General features: G+C 55.3%; 1 protein-coding gene across 12 annotated transcripts in view; it reads left to right on the top strand.

Annotated features, from left to right (window-relative positions):
• The window catches only part of TPM3 (tropomyosin 3), a 45,087-nt gene extending 21,217 nt beyond the window's left edge, over window positions 1–23,870 (top strand). For 2 of the 12 annotated variants that reach the window (XM_053277535.1, XM_053277542.1), the window contains 8 exons: window positions 96–229; window positions 1,829–1,946; window positions 2,771–2,841; window positions 5,367–5,442; window positions 9,299–9,361; window positions 10,128–10,197; window positions 11,512–11,590; window positions 13,281–13,869. In XM_053277535.1, the coding sequence (XP_053133510.1) occupies window positions 96–229; window positions 1,829–1,946; window positions 2,771–2,841; window positions 5,367–5,442; window positions 9,299–9,361; window positions 10,128–10,197; window positions 11,512–11,590; window positions 13,281–13,284 (615 nt within the window). In that variant the 3' untranslated portion in view covers window positions 13,285–13,869. Of the gene's footprint in view, window positions 1–95; window positions 230–1,828; window positions 1,947–2,770; window positions 2,842–5,366; window positions 5,443–7,348; window positions 7,425–9,298; window positions 9,362–10,127; window positions 10,198–11,511; window positions 11,591–13,280; window positions 13,870–20,215; window positions 21,215–22,509 lie in introns of those variants that run through there. The other 10 variants (XM_053277533.1, XM_053277540.1, XM_053277534.1 and 7 more) reach the window with 6 other exon arrangements.
• The last annotated feature ends 830 nt before the right edge of the window (window positions 23,871–24,700 follow it).

A 24,700-nucleotide genomic window follows, 5' to 3' on the forward strand; every position in this document is an offset into this window, starting at 1 on the left:
TGCAGCTGTGAGGACCGGAGGGGTGTGTGGGATAGAGCAGCGAGCTTCTCGGCCGCCTGCCTGACGGACCACCTTCTGTTTGCTCCCTTCCCCAGGCCGAGGCGGAAGTGGCATCCCTGAACCGCCGCATCCAGCTGGTGGAGGAAGAGCTGGATCGGGCCCAGGAGCGTCTGGCGACGGCCTTGCAGAAGCTGGAGGAGGCGGAGAAAGCTGCAGATGAGAGTGAAAGGTAAACTGCAAGGGGGGGGTGGTGCTTGGTCGGGGGGGGGCAGATGGGCCGCCTCCGCCTCGCTCGTGCCCAGGGGCTGAATCGGTGTCCCGGCTGCGTGACTCCGGCTGGGAGCATGCGTGGTGGAAGGCCCTGCCCAGGCAGTGAAGCTCACTTGAGATTCTGCAAGGATGAAACGAGCCGTTTAACATGCACCCGAAGCCTGAGAAGGCAGGTGTGCCTCTTCAGAAGCAGCCAGAGACGGAGAAGCTCTTAGTTTGACAGAGAAGGCCCTCGGCTTGTTCAAAAGCAGCATATAAGTAGTATTGGGCAGAGCGACGTCTCGGAGGTTTTGGGTGGAAATCCCGCTCGCTTTCCATCAAGGGACCCCCCCTCCCCTGTATTATCTCCTCCCCAAGTAGTTTGTGGAGTTTTTTCACCCTGTTCCCTGCAACAGGGATTCCCAGGTGTGTGTGTTTTTATTTACATATTTTTATACGGCCCCAAACTTATGTCTCTGGGTGGTTTACAACAGATAAAAACATTAAAACATTAGTTCAAAACAAAAACAAGAAACTTAAAACACAACTGAAAAATTTTTAAACAATGCTCTAAAACAACATTAAAAACAATCAAAACAGTATCAGTTAAAAGCCTGGTTGTTTACAACTCTCATCCCCAGCCAGAAACGATTGCAGCTAGAGATGTTGGGAGTTGTCATCAACCAAACCCAAGAATTGCCTAGATTTTGCAGTGCAGGGATTTGGAGCACGTCTGAATTCTGTCACACTGTCTTGGACTGGGAGTAAGTTGCTGGCTCAGGCCAAGGGCCCATCCTGTCTAGCATCCTGCTTCATGCAGTGGCCAACTAGGTGCATCTTGGAGAGGCGGGTGGCAACCAGCCCTCCTTGGATGCTTGCTAGCCCGTGTTGAGGGGCACCCCCCACACACACACACGCCCGATTCTGACGAAAATATAGAACTACCAACGCTAGTAACTCTGAATGGTCCTCTCTTTCCTCCATCTGTCTAATCCCTTTCAGAAGAGGGTGTGTGTGTGCCTTCCAGTACTTCCCTTCAGGGGACCGAGAGCTTAAACCCCCACAATGATTACTGTCAGCACTTTGTGGATACTGGACACAGATCTCCAGAACTTGATCAGAGATGTGGGCTCAGCAGACCGATCTGAAGGATATCCACAGCTCTGGTAACTCATCAGGCCGAAGGATGAGCCCATATCTGAACCTAATGCTGTGCCCACCTGCTCTGTGTTTACAAGCTGGCTTGGAAGTTTTTGATCTTTGTGAGTCCCAAGTTGGCTGTGATTCTCTCTCTCCCTCTTCTGGGATCTTCTGTGGAGTGGGTCACCGGAGTTGCCCTGCGACCGGCAGGCAAATGCCTCTCCTTATATAGTGCTGGGAGGCTGCCTACAAAACCTGAACTTCTGGAACTTGGTGGCTGACAGAAGACGGCTTGAGGCAGGACCGGAGCAGGAAGTTCAGGGAGGGGCGAGGGTGGTGCCCTCCATGCTCCTGCCCAGCCTCCTGGGGCGTGGTGGCCGTCCCGTCTCCCCCCGGCCGCCTTGGGAGGGTAACGGCCCCCTCTTTCCGTCCTGCGCAGGGGCATGAAGGTCATTGAGAACAGGGCCCTGAAAGATGAGGAGAAGATGGAGCTGCAGGAGATCCAACTGAAGGAGGCCAAGCACATTGCTGAGGAGGCCGACAGGAAGTATGAGGAGGTGAGCGGGAAGAGGAGGCAGAGGAGACCCCTGGGTTTTGGGGGGCTGGCTGGCTCAAGGCATGGGGGCTGGCGGAGCCTCTGCTTGGCCCGCAGAAGGGTCCCCCCTGGCAGCATCTCCGGGGAGCGCTGGGGAAGACTCCTGCCTGGAACTCCGGAGAAATGCTGCCAGTTAGGGTAGGCCAGGGCTGCATGACTCCGCCCCTCCCGCTCTGCCTGGGCTGCAGCTCCGATCACCCCCAGACACGGTGGCTGAGAGTTGGGGGCTGAGGGGAGTTGTAGGCCCAGAAGGCCAAAGTGCAGCCTCGGTATCGGCCATGGCTGGACCCTTATGGGCCTGGCTCAGTAGGCAGGAGCGTCCTGGGTGGCTGGGGAGGGAGCCGTTCTGGCTTCTCGTGAGTCCCTGGTCTGGGCCTTGCCCGGGCAAGAGACCTGCCCCGCTCTCCTCAAGGAGGGCCCCTTGGCCAGGGCTGCAGTCCTCCATCCAGCCGCCTCCTGGTTGGTTTTAAGGGGCAGGCGAGATGGGCCTTGAGTGGCAGAATGGGTGGTGATGGGCTTGCTTTCCTCTCCATAAGTGGGTGGGGTGGAGGAGGCGTGACACAGATTTGGGCCTTGCGGGAGCTGGCAAAGGCGATGGCCCCAGTCCAGGCGGAGGCCCCACGTGCCCCATGGTGGGCTTCCGGTTGTGTCTGGTTCAGCCCCGAGTGCGGGGAGAGCAGCAAGTAGGAGGTGGGCTCCCAGCGGCTGCCTGGGCTTGTCCAGTGCCCCTCCGGGGTGCCTTGTTCTGGGCCAGGCTTGGTCATCCTCTTCCCCTCCCTCCTCCAGGTTGCCCGGAAACTGGTCATCATAGAGGGAGATCTGGAGCGTACCGAGGAGAGGGCTGAGCTGGCCGAGTCGTGAGTATACTCCTCGCCTCGCGCTCTCCTCCCTCCTTGCATGATGCGTCCTCGCTGCATGGAAGTTAACACGAGCGGCTCGGCTTGCGCCCCCGTTAGACGAGGCCTGAAGTGTGGGTGAGGGTCGCCAGCCCCCTCTGGGCCCCGAGGCGTCACGGCTGACCCCTCGCCTCCACCGTGCCCTGGGACCCTCTCGGCTTGGCGGTGTGGGGTGCTCTGCTTGGGCCCTCTTGAGCTCTCAAAGGGGTTGTCCTGGATGGATTCCCTGGTATGGGGCAGGCGGCAGGCAGTAACGAATGGAACTAAAATAACATGAAATGGACCTTGCTTGCTTCCTCATTCAAACTGGCCAACTGGGTACCGCCTTGGTCCCAAGATGTTTAGAGCCATCCTGTGGAGTAGTTATGTGTCGATCAGGGCTCTCTTTGACGGATTCCCGGACGATTCTGTTGACTACAACTTCGCAGAAGCCCCAGCCAAAGGCCACTGCAGCTGGGGGTGCTGGGAGTTGTAGTCAACAACACCTGGGAATCCCTGTTGGAGGGAATGTCTCTGTTGCACCTCTCTCTCGCTGGCACTGAGAGGAGAGCTGGTCTGGTGGTAGCAAGCATGACTTGGTCCCCTTAGCTAAGCAGGGTCCGCCCTGGTTGCATATGAAGGGGAGACTAGAAGTGTGAGCGCTGCAAGAGATTCCCCTCATTAGGGGATGGCGCTGCTCTGGGAAGAGCATCTAGGTTCCAGGTTCCCTCCCTGGCAGCATCTCCAAGATAGGGCTGGGAGAGGCTCCTGCCTGCAACTTGGAGAAGCCGCTGCCAGTCTGGGTCGACAATCCTGAGCTAGATAGACCAAGGGTCTGACTCAGTCTGTGGCAGCTTCCTCTGTTCCTGAAGCTGCCCAGGTGGTCCTCCCATCCAGGTGCCGATCAGAGCAGCCTTGCTTAACTTCAGGATGATGGCTGCATCGTACGTCGTCCCTGGTAGAATTGTAGACTGGGCCGCTTCGGACTGGGGGCCGTCCCAGAGGGTGGCCTCAAGGCACAAGACACAGCCTCCTTGCTGAAGCTCTTGGCGTGTTCCGTGCTGGGATGGGAGCCCCACACATGCCATCTCTAGGGCTGGGGCTGCAGCCCAGTGGTAGAACGCCTTGGCAACCAGAAGACACCCCCCCCCCCCCGGTTCATTCTCTGGCAGCACCTCCAGGTAGGGCTGGGAGAGACTCCTCCTTGGAGAGCTGCTGCCGGTCAGTGTGGGCTACAGTGCGCTGGACAGACGGACGGCCTGACTCAGTGTACGGCAGCTCCTGATGTCCCGACGGGACCGCTGAACTAGAAGTTGGCTGCGTTCAGCCAGCTTGCCCAACGGGAGGGAAAGTCCTAGGCAAAACCCTTCTCCTCCCAGAGACACCCCCTTTCCTTCCGGGAGGCAAGCAGTCTCCTGTGCGGGAATCCCCCCAAACACTCCCCCATTCCGTGGGGCTAGGGTAGCTGAGCAGCCGGTTGCCAGAAGGGGGCCAGCCGCTGAGGTCGCCGTCTCCGTCTGTCCTGCAGTGCAGCGCTTGCAGCCGGGTGGTCCGCGGCCTGCCTGAACGAGGCTTTCTCCGTCGGATCTGCAGCGCAGCTGGGGTGGAGCTAGACGTTGGGCCGAAATGCAAAGCCGTTCCTTCCCTGGCCTGATGGAGTGGGGTGGGAGGGAGAAGAGCTGGAAAGCCCTCCTGATATCTTGGCCCACCAGTGAAGGCATCACGATGAATGTGGCCTGCTGGCGTTCCCCTAAACATACACGGATTCCCCATTTTGGCATCACCAGCCGCTGGCCCACGGCCTAGAAAAGGAAGCACACACTCCAAGAATCAGAGTGTGGAAATATAAGGGTTGTGGTTTTGTCTTTTTTTTAAAAGCCAGCTCCTTACCCTAGCTACATGATGATGCAAGGGCAGAGGTGTGTTGGGCACCTGATGCAGAGTTCTCTCCCTGTCAGCATCTCCAAGATAGGGCCGAGAGAGAGACTCCTGCCCGCAACCTCGGAGGAGCCACCACCGCCACTCTGTGTAGGCAATACTCAGACTGAGTAGATGGCTGCTTCCTGGGTTCCTACCCGCCTTCTCTCCAACACCTGGCTGCTCCAGTGGGCGGGCGGGGCGGGGCGGGGCGCCCACACAGCACTACCACCACACCTTTGCGCGCACACACAAGCTCCGTCAGGGGTGGCTGGGAGTTCCTTCTGCTTCACCCTCGGACTTCTGGGCCTGGTGTAACAAGTTCCTTCCCGCGTGTGGCATGCAGCCCGCAGGCTTGGTGCTGCTTATCTCTCTCTCTTCCCCCCCCCGCCCCCATCGTGAAAGCCTCCCACCTCTCTCCAAAAAGCATGCTTGTTGTGACAGATTTGTTTTTCTCCCTTTGTTTCTCCCCTTCTTTTTTTTAATTTATGGCTTTGCTTTGTGTGTCTGTGTGTGGTTGCTGCTCCTTTTTGACCTCCTTGGCCTCCCCCGCCCAACCCGTGCCCGCCATTGCGACCGCCTCCCCAAAGCCGTTGCCGGGAGCTGGACGAGCAGATGCGGTTGATGGACCAAAACTTGAAGTTCCTTGCTCAGTCTGAAGAAAAGGTACTAACCTCTTGCCCGCTCCCCCTCCCGCCTCCCTCGAGGGCTTCCGCGCGACATAATTATTTCTTGCCTCCTTGCCCTTTAAGCTCTTTCAAGCGCACCTCTTCCCCTCTCTCTCTCTTGCTCTCTCGCTCTCTACCTTAAACCTTCGGCTTGCTCTGCACTTGCTGGTTGGCTTCCCCGCCCTCTCCTGTCAAGCAGGCAACAGCTTCCAGGCTGCCTCTCGGGGAAAGCAACTTCCTCCAGAATGGCGGCGAGGCCAAGCGGACTTCCTTGGAGGCCGGATCCAGCGCTACAGGCAGCTTCCATCCCCTCGTGGGCCTGTGTAGTGTGTCTGAAGCCTCACTTGCTTGCCTTTGGGTCCCGTCAGGTGTCGGTGTCTCTGAAGATGCCAGCCACGTGTGCAGAAGGTCCCAGGTTCCCTCCCTGTGAACCAAGGGTCGGACTTGGTAGAAGGCCACTTCACAGGTTCCCAAAAAGGATGGGCCTATCCCCCTGTTGCCTCGGCCGCGTGGCTCGTTGTGGTGCCCTCGAGGGAAGGTCCAGAACCCGAAAGGTGCCGATAACTTGTCGGTGTGATGGGCCCCTTCTGGTGCCCTTGAGGAAACTTCTCGGAACCTGAAGTTCTTTAGGGCAGGCCACGGAGGCAACCATCTTGGAACGTGGCTTTGGGAGTTATCTCCGCGTCGGTGGCAGGAAGATGAGTGGCTCTTGTGCTGCTAGGAGACGTGGGCACTGGCCTCATAAGACGCTCTCCGGATGTTCGTAGGTTGAGTTGGAAGTCAAGGCTTGATCCCCTGTGGCTGCCTAGTCGTCTTTGGACTCGAATCCCCGGCCACAGTGGCCAGTAGTGAGGGATGGAGTCGTAGGTCAACCTCTGCAGGAGGGCCAAAGTGGAGAGTAGCCCTGGGCTAGAGGAAGGCAGGCTTAAAGAAAATAGCTTGCAGGACTTTAAAAAGCCCTGCTGGATCTGGCCAAGGGCCCATCTTCTCCAACATCCTGCTCCATACAGTACCTGCCAGGTGCATCTGGGAAGCATGCAAGCAGGGGAAAGATAGCAACTGCCCCCTCTTTGGTTTTTCCCTAGCACTGGGGGTTCAGGGACATGCCGCCTCTGATCTTGGTAGAAATACATAACTATCCAGGCTAGCAGCCTGTTGATGGCCTTATCCTGGCCTTACCCTGAATTGGTCTGATTGCTTTTTAAAACCATTTAGATGGGTGGTCCTCACCACATCCAGCAGCAGCAGCAGCGGCAAAGTCCATAGTTTAACGGCACACTTGTGTAAAGCAATACTTGCTTTTGTGTGTGTGTCTCTCTCTCCTGAATCTCCCCGCATTGAGCGTCGACAGATACTAAATGTAGAATGGACAAGGGTGCCGTGTTAAACCGAACTCTCCCAGTAAGATGGGATGGGGAGGAACAGTTTGTTTATTTGTAAAGAAATAAGTTGAGCACTCCGAAGGAGCAAAACGGCAGCCAGTGTGGACAACAGCTATTTGAAAAGTTAGCTGCCACCTTCCCTCCCTTCTCCCAGCTGTGGCAGCTTCCTCCTCCATGTGGCTTGAGGTTGCTTCTTCTGCCTTGAGGGCCAGAAACTTGCTTGGCCAAGACCAGGCCACGACGTGCCACTCGCAGACCACAGAGTTGTAGCAGTGAGGCTTCCTAGACTGCCCAGCTGCCAGGCCAGCGAGGGGTTGTCTGGTAGATGCCTGTAGCCTGGGTCCTGACGGTGGTGCCTCTTCCGTGGCTTGGCAGTGAGGGCCTCCCGCCCAGGCCCGTCTCCTGGTGTTCACTGGAGGTCTCTTCGGTCTGTGGATTCACACTTCTCTCTTTCTCTCCTGTCCACCGTCTTTCCCTCCTTCCCTCTCCCGTTTATTTTGTTCCCCTTGCAAACGATTGCAGTAAATGTTCAGAGCTGGAAGAGGAGTTGAAGAATGTCACGAACAACCTCAAGTCCCTTGAGGCTCAGGCTGAGAAGGTAGGGTGTCCTCCCCACGGCTGGAGAGCCACCTCTTGGCCTGGGGTCTACTCTGGGGCCCAGAGATGAAGCTGCTTGCAAAATGTCCCATGCCACAAAGGGGTCTGATTCGTACAGCGTTGTGCAGATGCAGTGGAGGTTTTTTACACTAGGATTTCAGTGCTGATCCACTCTAGTGGGGCATAACATTACTACTGATGATTGGAAGAAGACCTTTTTGCATCTCTTGAATCTATGGCCGGTCCATTTTACTGGGTGGCCTGGACTTCTGTTATGGGGGCAAGAGCAACTTCTTCAAACGGTGCATAAGTTTATAAACCTCTTGCATCTCCTTTTTTAAATCTACTTTCCGGTCTGTTCCCCCCCCCAAATGTAAAGCCCTCCAATGCTTTAACCTTTTCTCATAGGGAAGGTACCCCAACCCCTTACTCACTTTTGCAGGGAGGATTATTCCAAGAGAGTGGCTTGCAGCTGGGCCTAGCTCCTGCTTTGCCCCCAAACACCAACCTGCTCAGGAGAACACTCCTTTGGGGACCCCCTCAAGCGGCCTCAGCCATGGATGGCCTCTTGGCTGATGGGTTTTAATTCTTGGGCAAACTGACTAGCCTTGGTTAGAATTCTACGAAGATTCCTTGTAACAATTCTTATGCAAGCCACTGTCGACAAATATTGGTACCACAAATATTTATACACACACACACTCTCTCTCTCACTACTTTTCAACAATAGTGCTCAAAATGGTCTACGTGGGGAAACTAGGGTGGTTCTCCAAAGGGCTCACAATCTAAAAGGAAACGTAAGGTAGAGACCAGCAATAGATGCTACTTGGGAGGGAGTGCTGGGGTTGGAGAGGGCCGGTTGCTCCCCCCAGCTAAATATATGTGCCTAGTTAAAAGGTGCCTCTTGGCTCGGTTAGCAGGGAAGCACCCTTGTTGGTGCAGAGTATTTTAAAATAGCTACTCTGCCTTTCTAGGGTAGCCTCTGCAAGGTGTTTGCTGTAAATGAAAGTATAGGTTAACCTAAAAATAACCAAAAGGGGATGGAAACTCCACCCACCGAAAAGCATTGAAACGCAACGGTGCAGTTGAGTAGTTAGTGTTCGAGAGACAGAGGTTCAAATCAAATGGGGCGTGTTCCAGTCCTGCCTCCAACTGACTGAAGCTTTATTACACCTCCAAAAAGGAATCGCCAGCAACTAGAAACTCGGAATGTAAAAGTGTATGTATTTATCAAATTTCTATCCCACCTGATGTGTACATCTCTAGGTGGTATACAAAACTTAAAATATTAAGATACAAATTGAAATACATGACAGCAAAAACAATAGAATAAAATAGATATTAAAACAAGTTTTTAGAATTATTACAATCTAATTATAAGCCTGCGAAAACAGTCTTGAGGTTCTTCCTGAAAGCAGAAAGAGATGCTCTTATTTCAGTAGAGAGCATATTCCAAATAACAAAGCACCAAGTGCAGCAAAAAAAAGAGAGAGAGAGATGCTTGAAGCAAAGTGCAAATCCACTCATTGGGCTCTTGTTGTGCCCTTCCTCCAGATGCTCGGGGCAGCATGCATGGCCCTAACAACAACCCGGCGAGGTGGGCTAGGCCGAGAGGCAGTGACTCACTCAGTGCCCCCCCTAATAAGCTATGTGCCTGAGTACAGCTTCAAACCAGCGGTTCCAGCCTTGGGCCCAGATCCTGCCTCCTGCGCACTGGATTCTGTGCTGCGTTTTAAGCTTGAGCTTAAAGGTCTGGGCAATGCTGTGTGAATACTGTCTTGCCTGGGAGTGAGGAACCGATCTGAAACGTGGGTTCGTTGTGGGGTTCGGAGCTTGGCTGAGCCTTCGGTCTCTCTCTGCTTCTGCTTCTTCTAGTATTCTCAAAAAGAGGACAAGTATGAAGAGGAGATCAAGATCTTGACTGACAAACTCAAGGAGGTGAGCCAGGTGATGGGTGGGTGTGTTGAAGAGGCCAGCTGTTCAGTCGAATCCATGTCGGCGGGGGGGCAGGACAGCTCTCAGAACCCACTGGGGAGTCTGTGCTGAACATCAAGGTAGGAAGCTTCCTGTCTGCTTTCTGCGGAGTCAGACCACTGGCCCCTCGAGTTTAGGATTGCCTACCCTGGCTGGCAGCAGCTCTCCAGAGTTTCAGAGGGGGAGCTTTACCCAGAACTGCTCCCGGGAGGTGCTGGGAATTGGGCCTGGTTCTGCCTAGAGCCAGCCTTGCAGTCGTGAGCGTGAATGGTCGCCTGGGCTAAGCAGGGTTCAACTTAGATTCCAGTGGGATGGGGTGACTGCTTATGCATGTTGGGAGATACTCCCGGTAGGGCATGGCGGAAGAGCCCTCTGCTTGGTGTGCAGGAGGTCCCAGGTTCAACCCCTGGCAGCATCTCCAGGGTTGGGCTGGGAAAGGTCCCACCTGGGAAACGTTGGAGAAGCCGCTGCCAGTCAGTGTGGACAAGATGCCGCTAGACGGACCAGTGGTCTGACTCGGTAGAAGGCAGCTTCCTAGGAAGCATTCCCCGGCTGTACTGGCCCTGAAGCAAATGCCTCAAAACACTGCTTCCTAGTGGCAGTCTGATTGATAGGCACGCTTTAAGTGTCGCCTGGACCTCCCCGGGCGTTAGCAGGAATGCCATCCTTGACTCCCCTCACGCCCATCGCTAGCTCAGGCTTCCCTGACCAGCGCTCTCTCCCGTCGCAGGCTGAGACCCGGGCCGAGTTTGCCGAGAGGTCGGTCGCCAAACTGGAGAAGACCATTGATGATTTGGAAGGTAGGTTGGAGCTGCAGGGGCGGAGGAGAGGGGTGTGTGTGCCGCCTGGGTACGGATGTGTCGTGCGTTCCGTCGGTTAAACGGCTGACCTTCCTGACGGTTGTCATGGGGTCACACCAGGATAAAGGGGGCGCAGAGAGGGAGGGCTTGGGGTCATTCTGGTCCCCCAGGTCATGAACTCAAGCACTGGGCAACTCCTCCAATAACAGCAGCCGTAAGCAAACTGATGGATATACCCACTGGCAAGAGAAGATCTCCTCTTCTAGGGTTACAGGATATAAATGAATCACATTTATTTTTTTAAACTTCCGTTTTGAGGTTTGGTGTTCTGGAACTTCCGGCAGCAAACCGAGATGGTCGAAACGGCACAGTACTTCCCTGTTTCAGAGCTCAAAACCTCCCCTTGCTTGAGTGGCGAGCCAGTAGTCAGTCTTAACTGGTGTTGGGAAGCAAAAGTTGAGAGAGAACAAGGGAGTGGAGTACCAAAGGTTACAGTTGGAGCTGTTTATGGCTTAACGATGGGTTGTAAATAATTGAGAAGTACGTTTTGGTGGAAACCGACATCCTTAAAGCAGTGGAGGGTAGAGGTCGAGCATAGCTTCTCTGCCACCGCCACCAAAAATGCTACCTTCTCCAGAAGAGCTGTGGGTCCAATTGGTGTGTTGTAGGGCTATAAAACCCCTTTAAAATTGGGAATGTGTGTCTCTTTGACACTCCTAAATAGTTAGTATAGAAACTTCACAGAATGAGGCATTCCCTTCAGTGCAAAAATGACCTTGGAATGCCTCCTAAAAGAGCACCGGATGCAACATTATGCCTGTGCGGTCCCAAAACAGGATCTCTCTCAAGCTGCAGAGTGGTGTACAAGTTAATCGATTAATCAAAACCCAGTTTGATTCCTCATTGGGAGTCCTAGCTTTAGTTAGTTCCGCTACAAAAATCCAAAAGGGAACGGAGGGAATTGCTTGCGAGAGAGGTTGGCTGCCAAAAAGCGACGAGGACAATCCCGAACGCAGCCTCAAGGTAGGAGAAAACAGGAAGGTGTCTCGTTCCCATTGCTTCACACCTGGAAAACGGCATTTCAAAGCTGCCCCAGTCTGCAGTTCAGGGCTAGTTGAACTGAATACGGTTGCCTTCTCATTGTCTGGCGAATGGGCTGGGAGTTGAAAGTTGCGCAGTGGTTGGTCTCGCTTCGTCTTGAGCGGAAACGGATTCCCGCTGAACCATGTGCTTTTGATCTCCCTCCTCCCCTCCTCGAACCCATCGCTGCCGCCTCTGGGCCACCCACCCTCCTTCTGTTCTCTTGGTCTGTAGATGAGCTGTATGCCCAGAAACTGAAGTACAAAGCCATTAGCGAGGAACTGGACCACGCCCTCAATGACATGACCTCCATGTAAATACTTTGCCTGGGCAGGGGTGGGGGCTTGTGTGTGGCCCTCGGCTTGAGCGTGCCTTGTGTGTTGGTGGGGGTGGGTTGGGGGGGGAGAAAGGGCAAAAGTGGGGCTAATGCAGCCGTGGGGTAGGGCTGCATTCCGAAGAAGGCGAATCTCTCCTGAGTGCGCCTGGCTGGTGTTTGCTGCAGCGCCCCCTACTGGCGCAAAGGAGATGTGCACTGTTCAGGAGGCTTCCTAAATAGAACCCAGAGGTGATGCATTTTGGGGTGCGGCACCAAACGTGCTGAAAGGGGAGTCCTGACGAACAGAGGGAGCTGCCCTATATCATCGGACTCTGGGTCCCTTGAGCTCAGTATCGTCTACCCTGACGGGCAGCGGCTCTCGAAGGTTTCGGGTCTCTCCCAGCCCTGCCTGGAGGTGCTGTCAGGATCTGAACCTGGGGCCTTCTGCGTGCCAAGCAGATGCTCAACCTAGGGGAACACCTTACAATACTTGCATGTGGTCACCCATCCCAAGGCAGATCAGGGCAGACCCTGCTTAGCGCTTTTCGGCATGGATGTGCTGCACCGTTCCCCTCACTAGGCCCTGCTGACCTTGCCAAATGCACTCCAGATTTGACTGCAAACTCGCTCACCAGGCGTAGGCGCTGGATTTGTAACTTGGCCAAGGCATTGATCTGTGTGCCATTTCGGCAGGGTCAAAAAGGAAAACGGATACCCTGCCTTGCTGTTTCCTAAAGTGATAGCAGGCAGATTGCAAATAGTACAGCTGATAGGATAGGACGTGGCCTGAGTCAGACCCTCGGCCCGTCTCGCTCATGATCGGCTGCTCTGACTGGCAGCGTCTTCCCCAAGCTGACAGGCAGGAGTTGGGCTCAGCCCCACCTGGAGATGCTGCCAGGGATTGAAAGTGGGACCTGAGCAGATGCTCAGCCATTGAGTTATGGCCCCCCCCCAAGGGAAAGCAGAGCTGAGGATGCCAGGAGATGGATTCCAAGATGTTCCTGACGGGCTGCTTATCAAGCCTTTGGTTGCTCACTAGGCCAAAGTTAGCGCCAAGCCAGACACTTGCGGGCATGTGGCAGGGAGAGGCATGCTTGCAACTGGATGATGGTGCCCCTCAGAATCCCTGTTCCATGTAGCTGCGTCTGGCTGCAGATATTGTGCCGCACCCTAAAATGCACCCGGCATCTCTGGTCAGCGTCTTTATAGCGGCACTCTCTCCGTGCATACCTTTTTTGCATCCGATTTGGGGTACCCTTTGCCTCGTGCAGCTTCCCTGGCTTGTGTGTTGCTGCCAGGCCTGTGGGCCTCCGTCGGCACTTTGCCCGCGTGAAGCCTGTGTTGTTGTCGTCGTCATTGTGCTCCTCTGGCTCCTGGGGGTGGTGCTTGTGTGCCTTGCGCGGCGGCGTGGAGGGGGGTGTTGGTCGGGGGGGGTGTTTGCCCAGCGAGCGTTGGGGTCTGACCCTCCTTGTGAAAACGGTTCTGTCTTGCTGTGACCAACTGATCTTTTGCAGTGTGTGTGTGTGTAGACTGAATTCACACGTCCCGTTCCTTGCCCCCTAACCACCGCATGCATCCCTCGGTGCCTTGCCGAGCCTGTGCCCCACTGCGCCTTGCTGTGTGCAAGCTCCCCAGGTCTCCAGACTCTCACCTGTCTCTCTCCTTCTTCTCTCTTTCTTCCATGCAGATAAAACTTTTGATTCCAATCACCCACTTAGTGGCTTCTCCTGCACCACCTTCTCACTTTCTGTGGCCTCTCTCTCGGTTCTCCCCCCGCCGCCTTCCCCACACCCCCTCTGCCCTCCTCCCCATGGACTGACATTCTTGTGTCCTGGCCACCCACCCCTCTGCCGGAGCCTCCGTGGAACCTTCTTGGCGTGCTGGGGTGGGTGGGTGTTCGTGTGAACTCGCCTGCCGTTGGATTTCGGCCCGGCCCACCCAGCGTGTTTGGTTGGAGACAAAGCCACCTTTGTGACGTCGGACGTGCCGGACTCGGTTGGGTGTGGAGGAGCCTCCCTCGCCATACAGCTGGGGGGGTGGCGGCATCAGATCTGGGGAGGGTGCCGGGTTCTTCTTCTCTGCGGAGCTGAGAAATCCTCGGAGCCTTCTGATATCCTCATGCCATGTAGTGGGAGGTGTGGGGGGGACCCGGTTGTGGGGTGTGTGTGTGTGTGTGTCAGACCGCTGCTTCAGGGACTGTCTCCCCTGGGTTGCTTTTCGCAAGCACACTCTTGTTCTATGGTCAGTGGAATGCAATATAGACGCCTTGCACTACGGAGCGGCCTTGGTTTTGCCTTCCCTCCCGACAGCCTGCGTGATCCGGCGTGCCCCTTCCTGACTTTACGGTTCTCAGACTTGCTGGGCGTCATCACCCCGGGGCTCTCTGGCAGCATCTGCTGCTTGCAGCTTGGGTATGGTCTGCAGTGAGATGGGCCGGGTGCCGCTTCGCGCAGGGAATCGCCTGGATCTGCCCCACGGACGGTGCAGAGAGCTCTTTCCTCAGCCTCTCGGCCAGAGTGGCTGAGCCGTGGGTGCAGGACCAAGGCGAGGGACTGCTTTTGACAGCCGCCTGCTCTCGTTCACGTGGTACGAAACATAGCTGTGCCCACTGAGGCCCAGAGCACCGAGGAGCCTCTAGACAGCTCCCAGTTTCGGGGGGTTGTGGGGGGCAATTCGGGGAAGGTGTTGATGCCCATGCGTGCCTTCTTGGAGGCCCCAGGATAGAGGCTGGGCCACCGGTCTAATCCTGCAAGACGGCCCCATCTCACCACTGTGGAGTCCGTGTGCTACGCTGCAGTGGCGCCGAACCGGCACGGATCGGTCCTCTGCACCACGTGGCCTAAAGCCAGCCGTGAGCGAAGAGAGAGACCCCATCCTGGGTTGTCCAGCACGTGGCTTACCTGGGGGCGAGGGAGAGGGCACAGGCCTCCCACCTCTGAACTCGGGTTCCACTGTGGTGGCTCTCAGCCCCACTCGGTTCCAGCTGCAGAACTGCTCCCCACGAGGAACTCAGAAGAACGGCCCTGCTGGGTCAGGCCCAAGGAGGCCTCTCGAATCCAGCATCCCGTTTCCCACAGGGGCCCACCAGATGCATGTAGCAAGCCCCCAAGCAGGAGATGGAGGCTGGCTCCCCTCTCGCTGGTACTCGGCGGCATCCTGAAGCCATTGATAGGACTGTCTGCTGTGAATCGGTCTCTCCCAGGGACCTGAAGGTTCGAGTCGGTTCTGTCCGTATCCTCCTAGGCCCAGGGACAGAGTTGTCGCCGGCTCCCTCCCAGAGCCTGTGAGGTCACCAGAACCCCCTGAGCATGTGCAGAGGACATTGTCTGCCACTAAATCAACCAGGTGTCTGCATGCTGGAATTGGCCAGCCACACTTCCCGACCCAGAGGGTATGCCTCGAAGCAGGCTCAAGCTGTACCACTTCGTTTACTACTCACAAGGGCTCCTAGAGACCCTGGTACAAGAAGCGGGCAGCCAACCAGACGACCTGTTTGCTGCCTCTGTGCTTTTCTGATGTGTCCATGCCCCCCGAGTGCTGACATACGGGCACGATCCATCCCTGGGAAGGTCAAAACAGTGCAGTCTGGGCTTAGTTGTGCATCTTTCCAAAGGGTGTCTCCTTAGCTTTTCTCCATTTAGTTGCACACTCCTTCAGCATGTGACTCGTCCCAAAATAGTCCCCTCTCCCACACTTACAGCCAGCCATTCAGTGGAAGAACACAAGGCAGCCCACTCGAAAATATGTGTTTGCTATACAAAACACAAAAATGTGAACTGGGATCCAATAGTGAGACTCGCCCCATTTGCCTGGTGGGAGAAGAACGTTTGCAATTGCCTGGCAAAGGAGGCCAGGAAAGAAGACCTAAAAGTCCTCAGCAATTTGGGAGTCACCACATAAAAGACCCTGTTGTTGGTGCATCGCAACCAGGTCACTCTAGGGGAGAGAACTTGCTAAGTTGGGAGCAGGGTGCAACTTAGGGTGTGTTGGAAGATGCATACTCTGCTTTTTGATCCAAATGGTACCTGAGTTGATGGGCAAGAGATGGTGTGATGGTGGAAAATGTGAAGGCCTCCCTCGGGTGTTCCTGTGGCTGCTGCCTTGTGTCTAGCTCAGGCGGCCTCTTTTCCCAGGTTGGGGATCTATACCTCGAAACCCCTTTTGTAGCTGGACAACTTAGGAAGCTGCTGTATGCAGAGTCAGTTCCTTGGTCCGTCTAGCTCAGTCTTGTCAACACTGACTGGCAGCGGCTCTCCAGTGTTTCAGGCAGGGTGTCTTTCCCTGCCCGGCCTGTCAGGGACCGAACCTGGGACCTCTTGCATGCAAAGCAGACGCTCTGTCACTGAACTGCAGCCCCCTCCCCTAAGGGGACTGTTTCACAGCACTCTTGTGTGGTCACCCATCCAAATGCAAACTAGGGTGGCCCCTGCTTAACCAAGGGGGCAGTTGATACTTGCTGCCTCAAGACCGGCCCTTAGTTACTGGCTGTGCAAGAAAGTTGGCTGTAGATGTGGGCACAGGCAACAGTGAGGGAGTAGAGTGCTCCCCCCACCTGACAAGTAGCCCACCCCCAAAGCAAAGTTGTGCCATCGAGTGAGTGTCGACTCCTGGCGCCCATAGAGCCCTGTGGTTGTCTTTGGTAGAATCCAGGAGGGGTTGACCATGGCCGCCTCCCATGCAGAATGTGATGATGCCTTTCAGCATCTTCCTCCATCGCTGCTGCCCAATCTAGTCGTTTCCCCCTAGTCTGGGGAACATACCAGCGGGGATTCGAACCGGCAGCCTCTGGCTTGCTAGTCCAGTCATTTCCTCCCACTGCTGGATCATAAACGGGAGATGAAAAGCCTGCAGCCCCACACGTGCTTACACGGAGCTTGACACGAGAACCAGCAGAACGGAACTGAGAAAGTCATGTTCGCGTGAAACACACACCTTATCCCAGGAAGTCGAGCACTTAGGACAAAGGTGCCCTGCCAGAAACGACGCCAAGCAGTAGTCAATATTGACATACCGCTTTCCAACACAGTTCTCAAAGCAGTTGCCATTGCAAAGGAACTAGAGGGAGTGCTCAGTCCAAAAGGGGCTTGCAGTCTACAAAAAGGCAAGCTGGGCCTGCTAGTAGGGACCGCTAGTAGGGACCATCGAGCGTCTCCCAACCTGGAGACGCTCGATGGGACCGTCTCCAGGTTGGGCTGGGAAAGCCTCCTGCCTGAAATGCTGGAGAGCTGCTGCCAGTCAGTGTCGACAGTGCTGAGCTGGAGGGACCAAGGGCCGGACTCGGTCGGCAGCTGCTTATGTTCCCGTGCTCCGTGGGAGGAGTAGGTGATGGCTAAGTGGAAGGCCCCAAGTTCAGTCCCTGACAGCATCTCCAGCACTTCCCCAGGCAGAGCTGGGAAAGATTCATGCCTGAAACCTCGGACGGCCGCTGCCAGTGCGTGCAGACAATACGGAGCTGGGTGGACCAAGGGTCTGGGAACCTAGGCAGCTGCCGTATACCGAGTCAGACCCTTGGTGCATCTAGCTCAGGATTGTCTACCCAGACGGGCAGCGGCGGCTTCTCCAAGGTGGCAGGCAGGAGGTCTGTCTCTCAGCCCTATCTTCAAGATGCCAGGGAGTGAGCATGGAACCTTCTGCCTGCAAGCGGGCAGGTGCTCTTCCCGGAACGGCCCCCTCCCCTCAGGGGGGGTCTCTGACCGTGTTCCCACGTGGAGTCTCCCCTCCAAATGCAAACCAGGGCGGACCCTGCTTAGCCAAGGGGGCAACCCATGCTTGCTCCCACCAGACCAGCCTCTCCTCCCTTGGTCGGACGTGGTTGAAGGTAGCTGGCGAAGTGCCTTGGGCTGGAGGGCGGCGACCTCCAAGTGCCCTAGATCCCAAGGGGGGGATCCCAAGGTGTGCGTAGCAGGGTTGGCTGCCCTGCTGAAGCGGGCATGACCGGTGCGCTAGCCCATGTGTGGCCTGCCGGGCTGAGGAAGGCGTGCGGTGTGCTCGGGCTTCTGAAGGAGGCTGGGCTGGGCTCCCTCTGGGGAGGAGGCCCCCCACCTTGGTGGCAGGGCACCGACTTTGCGTGCCGAAGGCCTCGGGTTCCGTCCTTGCCTCTCGGAGGAGAAGCCGGTCAGGAGCTGGGGCAAGGCAGAGGACGGAGAGCACGATGGGCCTAGCTTAGACCCCCGGCCGGACTTGGAAAGGCAGCCCCTTCCTGCAGCGAGGAAGGCAACGCGGAGTCTGGCTGCATTCCTCCTTGCTCTTTCCAGGGGGGTTCATTTATTTTATTTTATTTGTTTATTTAACGTACTTTTATACTGCCCAAAACATACCTCTCTGGGCGGTTTACAACAAAATAAAAACCAAAGTAAAACATTAGTTAAGAACAAAAACAAGAAAATTGAAAACACAACAATTTAAAATGGTTAAAACAATACTCTAAAACAGCGTTAAAAACCATCAAAACAGTGCCAGTTAAAAGCCTGGGTGAACAGATGCGTCTTTAAAGGCTTCTAAAAAGCTGTCAGAGATGGGGAGGCTCTTGTTTCACGAGGGAGCGCGTTCCAAAGCCTCTATGGGGCAGCGACGGAGAAGGCCCGGAACGTAGAGTGGCATCCAGTTCTAGTCATATAGGGCAGGCCCCATAGAGAGGAGAGGGCAGACCACCCCCCAAGTGTGGGCACCGAGCATCTCTCTGGTTGGCCTGGGCTCCTTGTCCCCGTTGGAGGGTGTGGCCTTCTGGCTTTCCCGTTCACTCTGGGATGGGAACTGGTTTTGTGCCACTGGGCTGAAGGCCCCGGATGCCTGGGGTGGCCGCCCTCTTGGCTCCCTTGCAGTAGGAGACTCGGCACTTTGAAAGGCGAATCGTGGCGACGGGGGAGAGTGAAATGAAATGTGAGGGGGGTAAGAACAGGAATGCCCCACCCCGCAAGAACCAAGGGATTTGGACACAGGCGGACACCCCCCCCCCAGTGACCCAGCGTGCCTTGGGAACGGGTTGCCCTCTTTCTCCTGCGTGGCTGCCGTTAAACGGGTAGCTAGAACAGGCTCAACAAGGAAAGGAGCGGAAAGGCACCAGCTTGGCCGTGAACCACACTAGTCCTCGGCTGGGGACGAGGCCATCACTCCGTGGAAAAACCTCCGCCCTGCGTGAAGAAGGCCCCGAGTTCAGTCCCTGGCAGCATCTCCGGGTCGGGCTGGGCGAGACTCCTGTCTGTAACTGTGGAGAAGCCGCTGCCAGTCAGTGTAGCCAGGCTTGAGCTGTGTGGACCAAGGGTCTGACTTGGGGTCTCTCAGCAAGCTAGGGGAGGCTACGGCCCTACGGCCTCCCCCCAGCCCCACCGTCGGCAGCAGGAAGCCCCGCTTGCGGCTGGAACTCGGAGCTCTGTCTACTGACGCGTTGGGGTTCCCACTTCCTGTTTCCCAAATGGGGACAGGAAGTGAGGGGCTGTTGGCGACAGTCCCTGGATCGTCCGTCGCTCCCTCCTGCACAGAGGGCCCCAAGCAGCCTGGCTGGCCATGTCCAGGTTGGAGCTGGAGACGCAACCCTGGAGTGGAGCAGAACCGGGAATGAACCTCTGCCCAAGACAACCTCGGGCGGGCCTCTGCCTGTCAGAGTAGACCAGACTGGTCCAGGCTGACTCGAGAGGACGCTTCGCACGTAGCAGCCTGCGTTCTTCCCTTTGGCTGCCTTACCTGCTGGCTTGCTCGTTCGGTTCTCGGACTGATCACGTGGGGAGACCATCATCCCTCCGGAAGCAGAGTCAACCCCTAGGTCTCTTCCTGGCCGGGACCCTGCTAGGTCCTTAAAAGACCCAAGGCCTGGTCCCACCGGCAACCCCCCCCCCTTTCGATGATAAAACTCAACCCAACCCCTCGGAATAATCAGATATTTTTGTCTCTAATGTTGTAATGCAGCACATAAGAGGGTGGGAGGCCAGGGGCTCTCTCCCCTGCTCTATGCCAGGTGCTGCACTGCCTTTCTGGAAGAGATGGAGGAGGAGGAGGGAGGTAGTTGATAAGATTTGGGGCTCTGAGCCATTCCTTGGGGGCCTGTGCCCCATGGGCTGCCCCTCATGATGCCCCTCTACTTCTTGGGTCCTCGAATGGGTGAAGTTGGTGTTCCTGGAACTTTGTGGGTTGACACGTCTCTGGGAATCCGTCTCCGTAGTTGGTGGGCAGAAGTGTGTGTGTGTGTGTGTGTGTTGGGCTATAGATCATTGCTCTGGGGTCTCCTGTTCTGTAGAGGTAAGGAAAGACTCCTCTTCTCCCCCCCCCCCGCCCACAACATGCATCAATTAACCTGCAGGACTTAACCTTCTGGCCAGGTGCCATCCTTTGCTTCTCTATTTTTAAGACTCAACTCTCCCCCCCACTCCCTTCCCTTTCGGTTTGCATCAAACTCGACTTCCTGATGTGTGGATCTAGCCCCGATGCAGCCCCTTCCTTCCAAGGCGCACCCTTGTTGGTCTGAAACCGGCGCGGTTGACAGGATGAGCGTGTGAGGAACCCATCTTTGGAGACCGGACTAACCTTCCCTTTTTTCTCTTGTTTCTCCCCCCTTCTCGTTTATTTCCCCCCCCCTAATCTCTTCCTTCTCCTCCTCCTCCTCCCTTCTCTTTCCTCTTGCCGCTGCAGAGCGTCTCTACAGCCAGCTTGAGAAAAACCGTCTGCTCGCTAATGAGCTGAAGTTAACGCTGCATGATCTGTGTGACTGAGAAGGGGGTCCGCTAATCCAGTTTTAAACCAGCTTGCCCTGGGGGGCCCCTGCCGGATACAGTTTCAAACCGGAACACGCTCTCTCTTAAGACTGGGAGCCTTTGGCCAGATTTAGGGCACTGACTGCCGTTTAATTGGGGCACTTGGCGCTTATCCCCCTTAATGCACTTATTTTCTAAGCTTTTGTTTTCTTTAAAAAAAAAAAAAAATCACTGCCTGTTCTCGGTGCAGTAGATCCTCAGCCCTGGTAGCAAGGCTCTGGACGCCGCTTTTAGTTGCTTCTTCCCACTCTGGGGCATGCAGAAGGCTTATCAAGATCTACTTGTCGATCTCTGGGTGATTCGCCGTAGACCGTGAGGGGGTTCTGACCCGTGGCGGTAGCCACGGCAAGGCTTTCGGCCTCTGAATTACTGTTGAAATGGAGAGAGCTTGGGAGGGGTGGGCGGAAAATCAGGAGTGGGTTGGGGTACGCTCGGTTCTGTACTAGAAACGCGTTCCCCAGTCGAACCCAGTTCCTTCATTCCAAGTGTGTCCTCCAGAGCCAGGGTTTGGCACCGATCTCTGGTCGGTGGACGTTGGGATCCTAGCAAAAGTCGGGAACCACCCAGGAGATCCTGCAAGCCTTTGAGTCTGCCCACCTCTGCTGTAGCATTGTGGCCCCCACTCCCTTCTCGGCAGCGGGGTGGGGGCGTGTGTGTCGGGACTAGCCGTCTTCCCAGTAGACAAGCTGCCGTAGCTGCTGCTGTCGACGCCTTCCTGAGATCTGTCAATGCTACCTTCTGTACCTGGATAGTCTTTCCTGTTGCATGGGCTGGCCGACTTAGACTGTGTGTGCGTGTGTTCTCCCCCTATGTGTATATATATCTCTTTTCCCTGTATCAATAAAACCACTGGCCCACTGGGCTGCTGCCTGGGGTATCTTTTCCCAGCCTCGGCTGGTCCTTGTGGGCTCTTGCTGTCCGGTGGGTGGGGGAAAGGGTGCTCGATTTGCAAAGGAGGTCTGGTAGGTATCGACCGCCGGCGCTGCGCCTTCTGGACGGAGGGGACGCCTTGCTGGGCCATCGCTCGGGACGATGTAGCGGAGCTGGAGGTGATGGAGGCAGCCAGCTGTGTGGAAGGCATGTCTGGAAGGTGGTGGTGGGGGGGGGGGGGAGAGACGGTGGGTGCTGCTTGAAGGCTCGGCCGCCTCGGGACTCACCCAGCTGGCTAGGAAGGCGGCTTCGTGCTTGGCTCGTGCACCCACCGTTAGGAATGCATGGCGACATCCATTCTTCCGAACATGGGTGTAGAGTGTGCCCTGTTCTGCAGCTTCTCTCCTGTGCATGGAGGGGGACGGGGCACCCTTAACTCTGAAATGGCACACAGGATGCCTGTGAGGCTGGGCTTGCCCAAGCAGAGAATCCCACTGGCCCACCCCTTTTGGGGCCAGAAGTGTTGGTCTCCCGGCCAGAATGGGCGAGGGAGTTTTTAGCTCCTCGGGAGGAGGCTGCAGTGTGTTACTCTGCATATGATCCTGGCTGGCATTGTAGCAGGAGAGGTATTCGTGGGTGGGGGGCATGAACATTTCCTCCGAAGTGCAGAGGGGAATATTGTGGTCAGGACTGCCTCAGTCTGCAGGAGCCCAGAAAACCCGCGGAAAATGGTGCTGGATGCGCAAAGGGTTCCTGAGCATCTCTGCTACCGCTTGAAAGCAAAGCTGCTCGTCCGCGTGGCTGTACACTTGGAAGCTTGAGATCTCGGCATGCTCGAGACCTCGGAAGCCCGAGCGTTGGCTAGCTGCTGTGGGGGACGGGACCGCCTCAGAATCCTGTGTATCTCCTTGCCTTTGCTCATGACTCTGGAAACAGGAACCAGTGATGCAAAATGGGGAAAAAATGTGTATTGGGTACAGGTTGCAGAACTCCGCTGTTTCTGGTGCAGAATTTGGATGGCCTGGGTGGAAAGATGGCTAACTCCTGTGCAACGGAGTATACGCAGTTCTGGCTGCTGCTGGGGGGGGAGGGGAATGGGGTCGGCACAGAGCATTCCCCGCATGTAAAACACACGGAAGGATGTGCAGTGGAGGACAAGCATGTGTGAAAAGGCACCCGCTGCGTGCGGCAGATCCGGGCTTGGTGCTTCTGCTGCTATGGAGCATAATCTCATGGTGGGGGGGGGCACCACTCTAGTCGCCTGGCCCGTGGCGCACTAACCGTCTTGGCTCTTCCTTGCAGATAAACTGAAGTGCACCAAAGAAGAGCATCTCTGCACGCAAAGGATGCTGGACCAGACCCTGCTAGACCTGAACGACATGTAGAAGGACCCCCTTCCCTCCAGCCAGGCTCACCTTGCCTTTCCCCCACTGTGGCCGCCCTCCCCCCCACAGGCCAGCTCTGTCTTGAGAAGTTGACCTCTAACCCGGGGAGGGGAAGCATCAAAAGTTAACCTTTTCTCTCCCTCCCCACCCCCAACCATCACTTGTGTTGCCAACTTTAACCAAAAGCCGCCTCTTCTGCCAACTCACCCCAAGGTTTACAGGCGGCTGGGCTGAATGAACCACCAGCAGCGCCATTAAAGGGGGGGTGGGATCTGGACGTGGCAGAGTACTGCTTTGGGGGGGGGCGTATCCAAGATGTACACTTCTTTGTAACGATAATTGTGAGGTGTGTGTTTTCGGGTAGCGGCCCTTGTGGACATCGTGTGTAACTCCAGCATTTGTAAGCTGTCGGCTTTCAGGCTTGTAACTTCGCCCCCGCTTTCCTTTTCCTGTGGCACATGGGCTCTCTTTAGTCCCATCGGGCTTTTTGGGATAGCTTGATCTCCTTGCCTCTGACCCTTGCTTGTGGGAACACCGTAAGTGTTCTGACCTTGCCTAGCTGGATGCATCCCTGTCTCCCCATGGAATTGGTTAGGGGGAGAAGGCGTGACGTTCCGTCTACTGGCCTAGGAATCTCACTTTCACCCGGGGTGTGGGCCTTAGGGTTATGTGTCTCTTGCCAAAAAAGCTCCAGTCTTAACTCATGTGCTTTAAGGGCGTCTTGAAGGAGAAAGCTGTATCAAAATTATCAAGTCTGTTTTTTATTTTTATTTTTTGAGATCCACTTTCTCAGTCAAGTCTTTGCACCCAGTTAACTAACAAAGGAACAGCTCCACAGCCTCTTCCATTATAACCACCAAGTGTCCCCCCCACCAGGCTTAGCTTGTGCTGTGCTTGCTAGAACTGTGTTGCTTTTGGAGGGGTGGGGAGGGTGCAACTCTGCGAGAGGTGAGGGGTTTCCTCCCCCTTCGGGTTGTCCTGTATAGGAAGTGGGTACCAACTACTACCATGCTTTCTCTGCTGTTTCACTGTTGGGAGACTTGATCGTTCAAGGGGGTGGTTTCTTTGGGCTGGGGTTTCTTTCTCTTCTTCTTCTTTATTTTTTTTTTTTGCATTTTTGTAAACCTCCTGGGCCTCGGAGGAAGTGTGTATGCTGCGGTGGCTTTTAGGGGCCAGTGTGGAGAAATGAGAAACCATATCAAGTGTTTTGATACTAAAAAAAAAAATCCTTGGTCTTTTATTGTCTTTTTTGGAAATAAACAAAGCATTCCCTCTGTTGCCTTCCTTGTTAATTTCTCTAAGGGTGTGCCATGTCACTTACTAAACAGCTGGTAGGAAGTTCCTATGCCTCTTAATTTAAAAAAAGAAACACTCAGCAGTGCTGAAAGTGACTAAGTAGGGTGATATATGCAAGAACTGGCTGTAGTACAAGAGTACCAGTGTAAGCAGTAAGCTTCAGGTTTATTTAGGTAACTAAGTGACTGTACTTCTGAATGCTTAAATAGTACTGCAGCCCCAGCAGTGCACAGAAAGACGTGGGGGACTCAATCAGAAATGATGTCCTAATGTTCTGATTCTGTTACAATAGACCTGGCATGTTTCAGACATCAGACTAAAGAGTTTTGTATTTTTTTTTTAAAAGCCTTAGAACAGATAATCTGACTGCTGTGTAGGAATAATATCAACCTGAAAATTGGCATACAGTTGGTATACAGTTACTGAAATAGTCATCAATTCTAGTCTCGTGGTGTGTGTCTGGGAATCCCCCCTTGTATTGAATGAGGGGGAGGCAGCTATCGGTTACCTGCAGGATTTGGAGATGAATGTCAACCTATTTTGTGAAGGTTCCTTCAATTATTGTGGTACATTGTGGGAGGGGGGTGGGTAGGTAATGGTTCAGTTGAACTACTTTGCCATCTCTTATAGGGGTTGTGTCTCTTCATAGCCCAATTGCATTATCCAAACACCTATGGATACTGGAAGGAGACCTCTTGACCAGTAAGGGTGTGCCAGAGCTACACCTTGCTGGGCTGATGACAAGGAATTTCGCTGGCAGGTGACCTGTTGAAACCCTTGGAGCGCTGGAGACAGAGCGGGACGGCGCATGC

Source organism: Hemicordylus capensis, chromosome 14 (assembly GCF_027244095.1).
Source record: "Hemicordylus capensis ecotype Gifberg chromosome 14, rHemCap1.1.pri, whole genome shotgun sequence".
Classification (NCBI taxonomy): Eukaryota; Metazoa; Chordata; class Lepidosauria; order Squamata; family Cordylidae; genus Hemicordylus; species Hemicordylus capensis.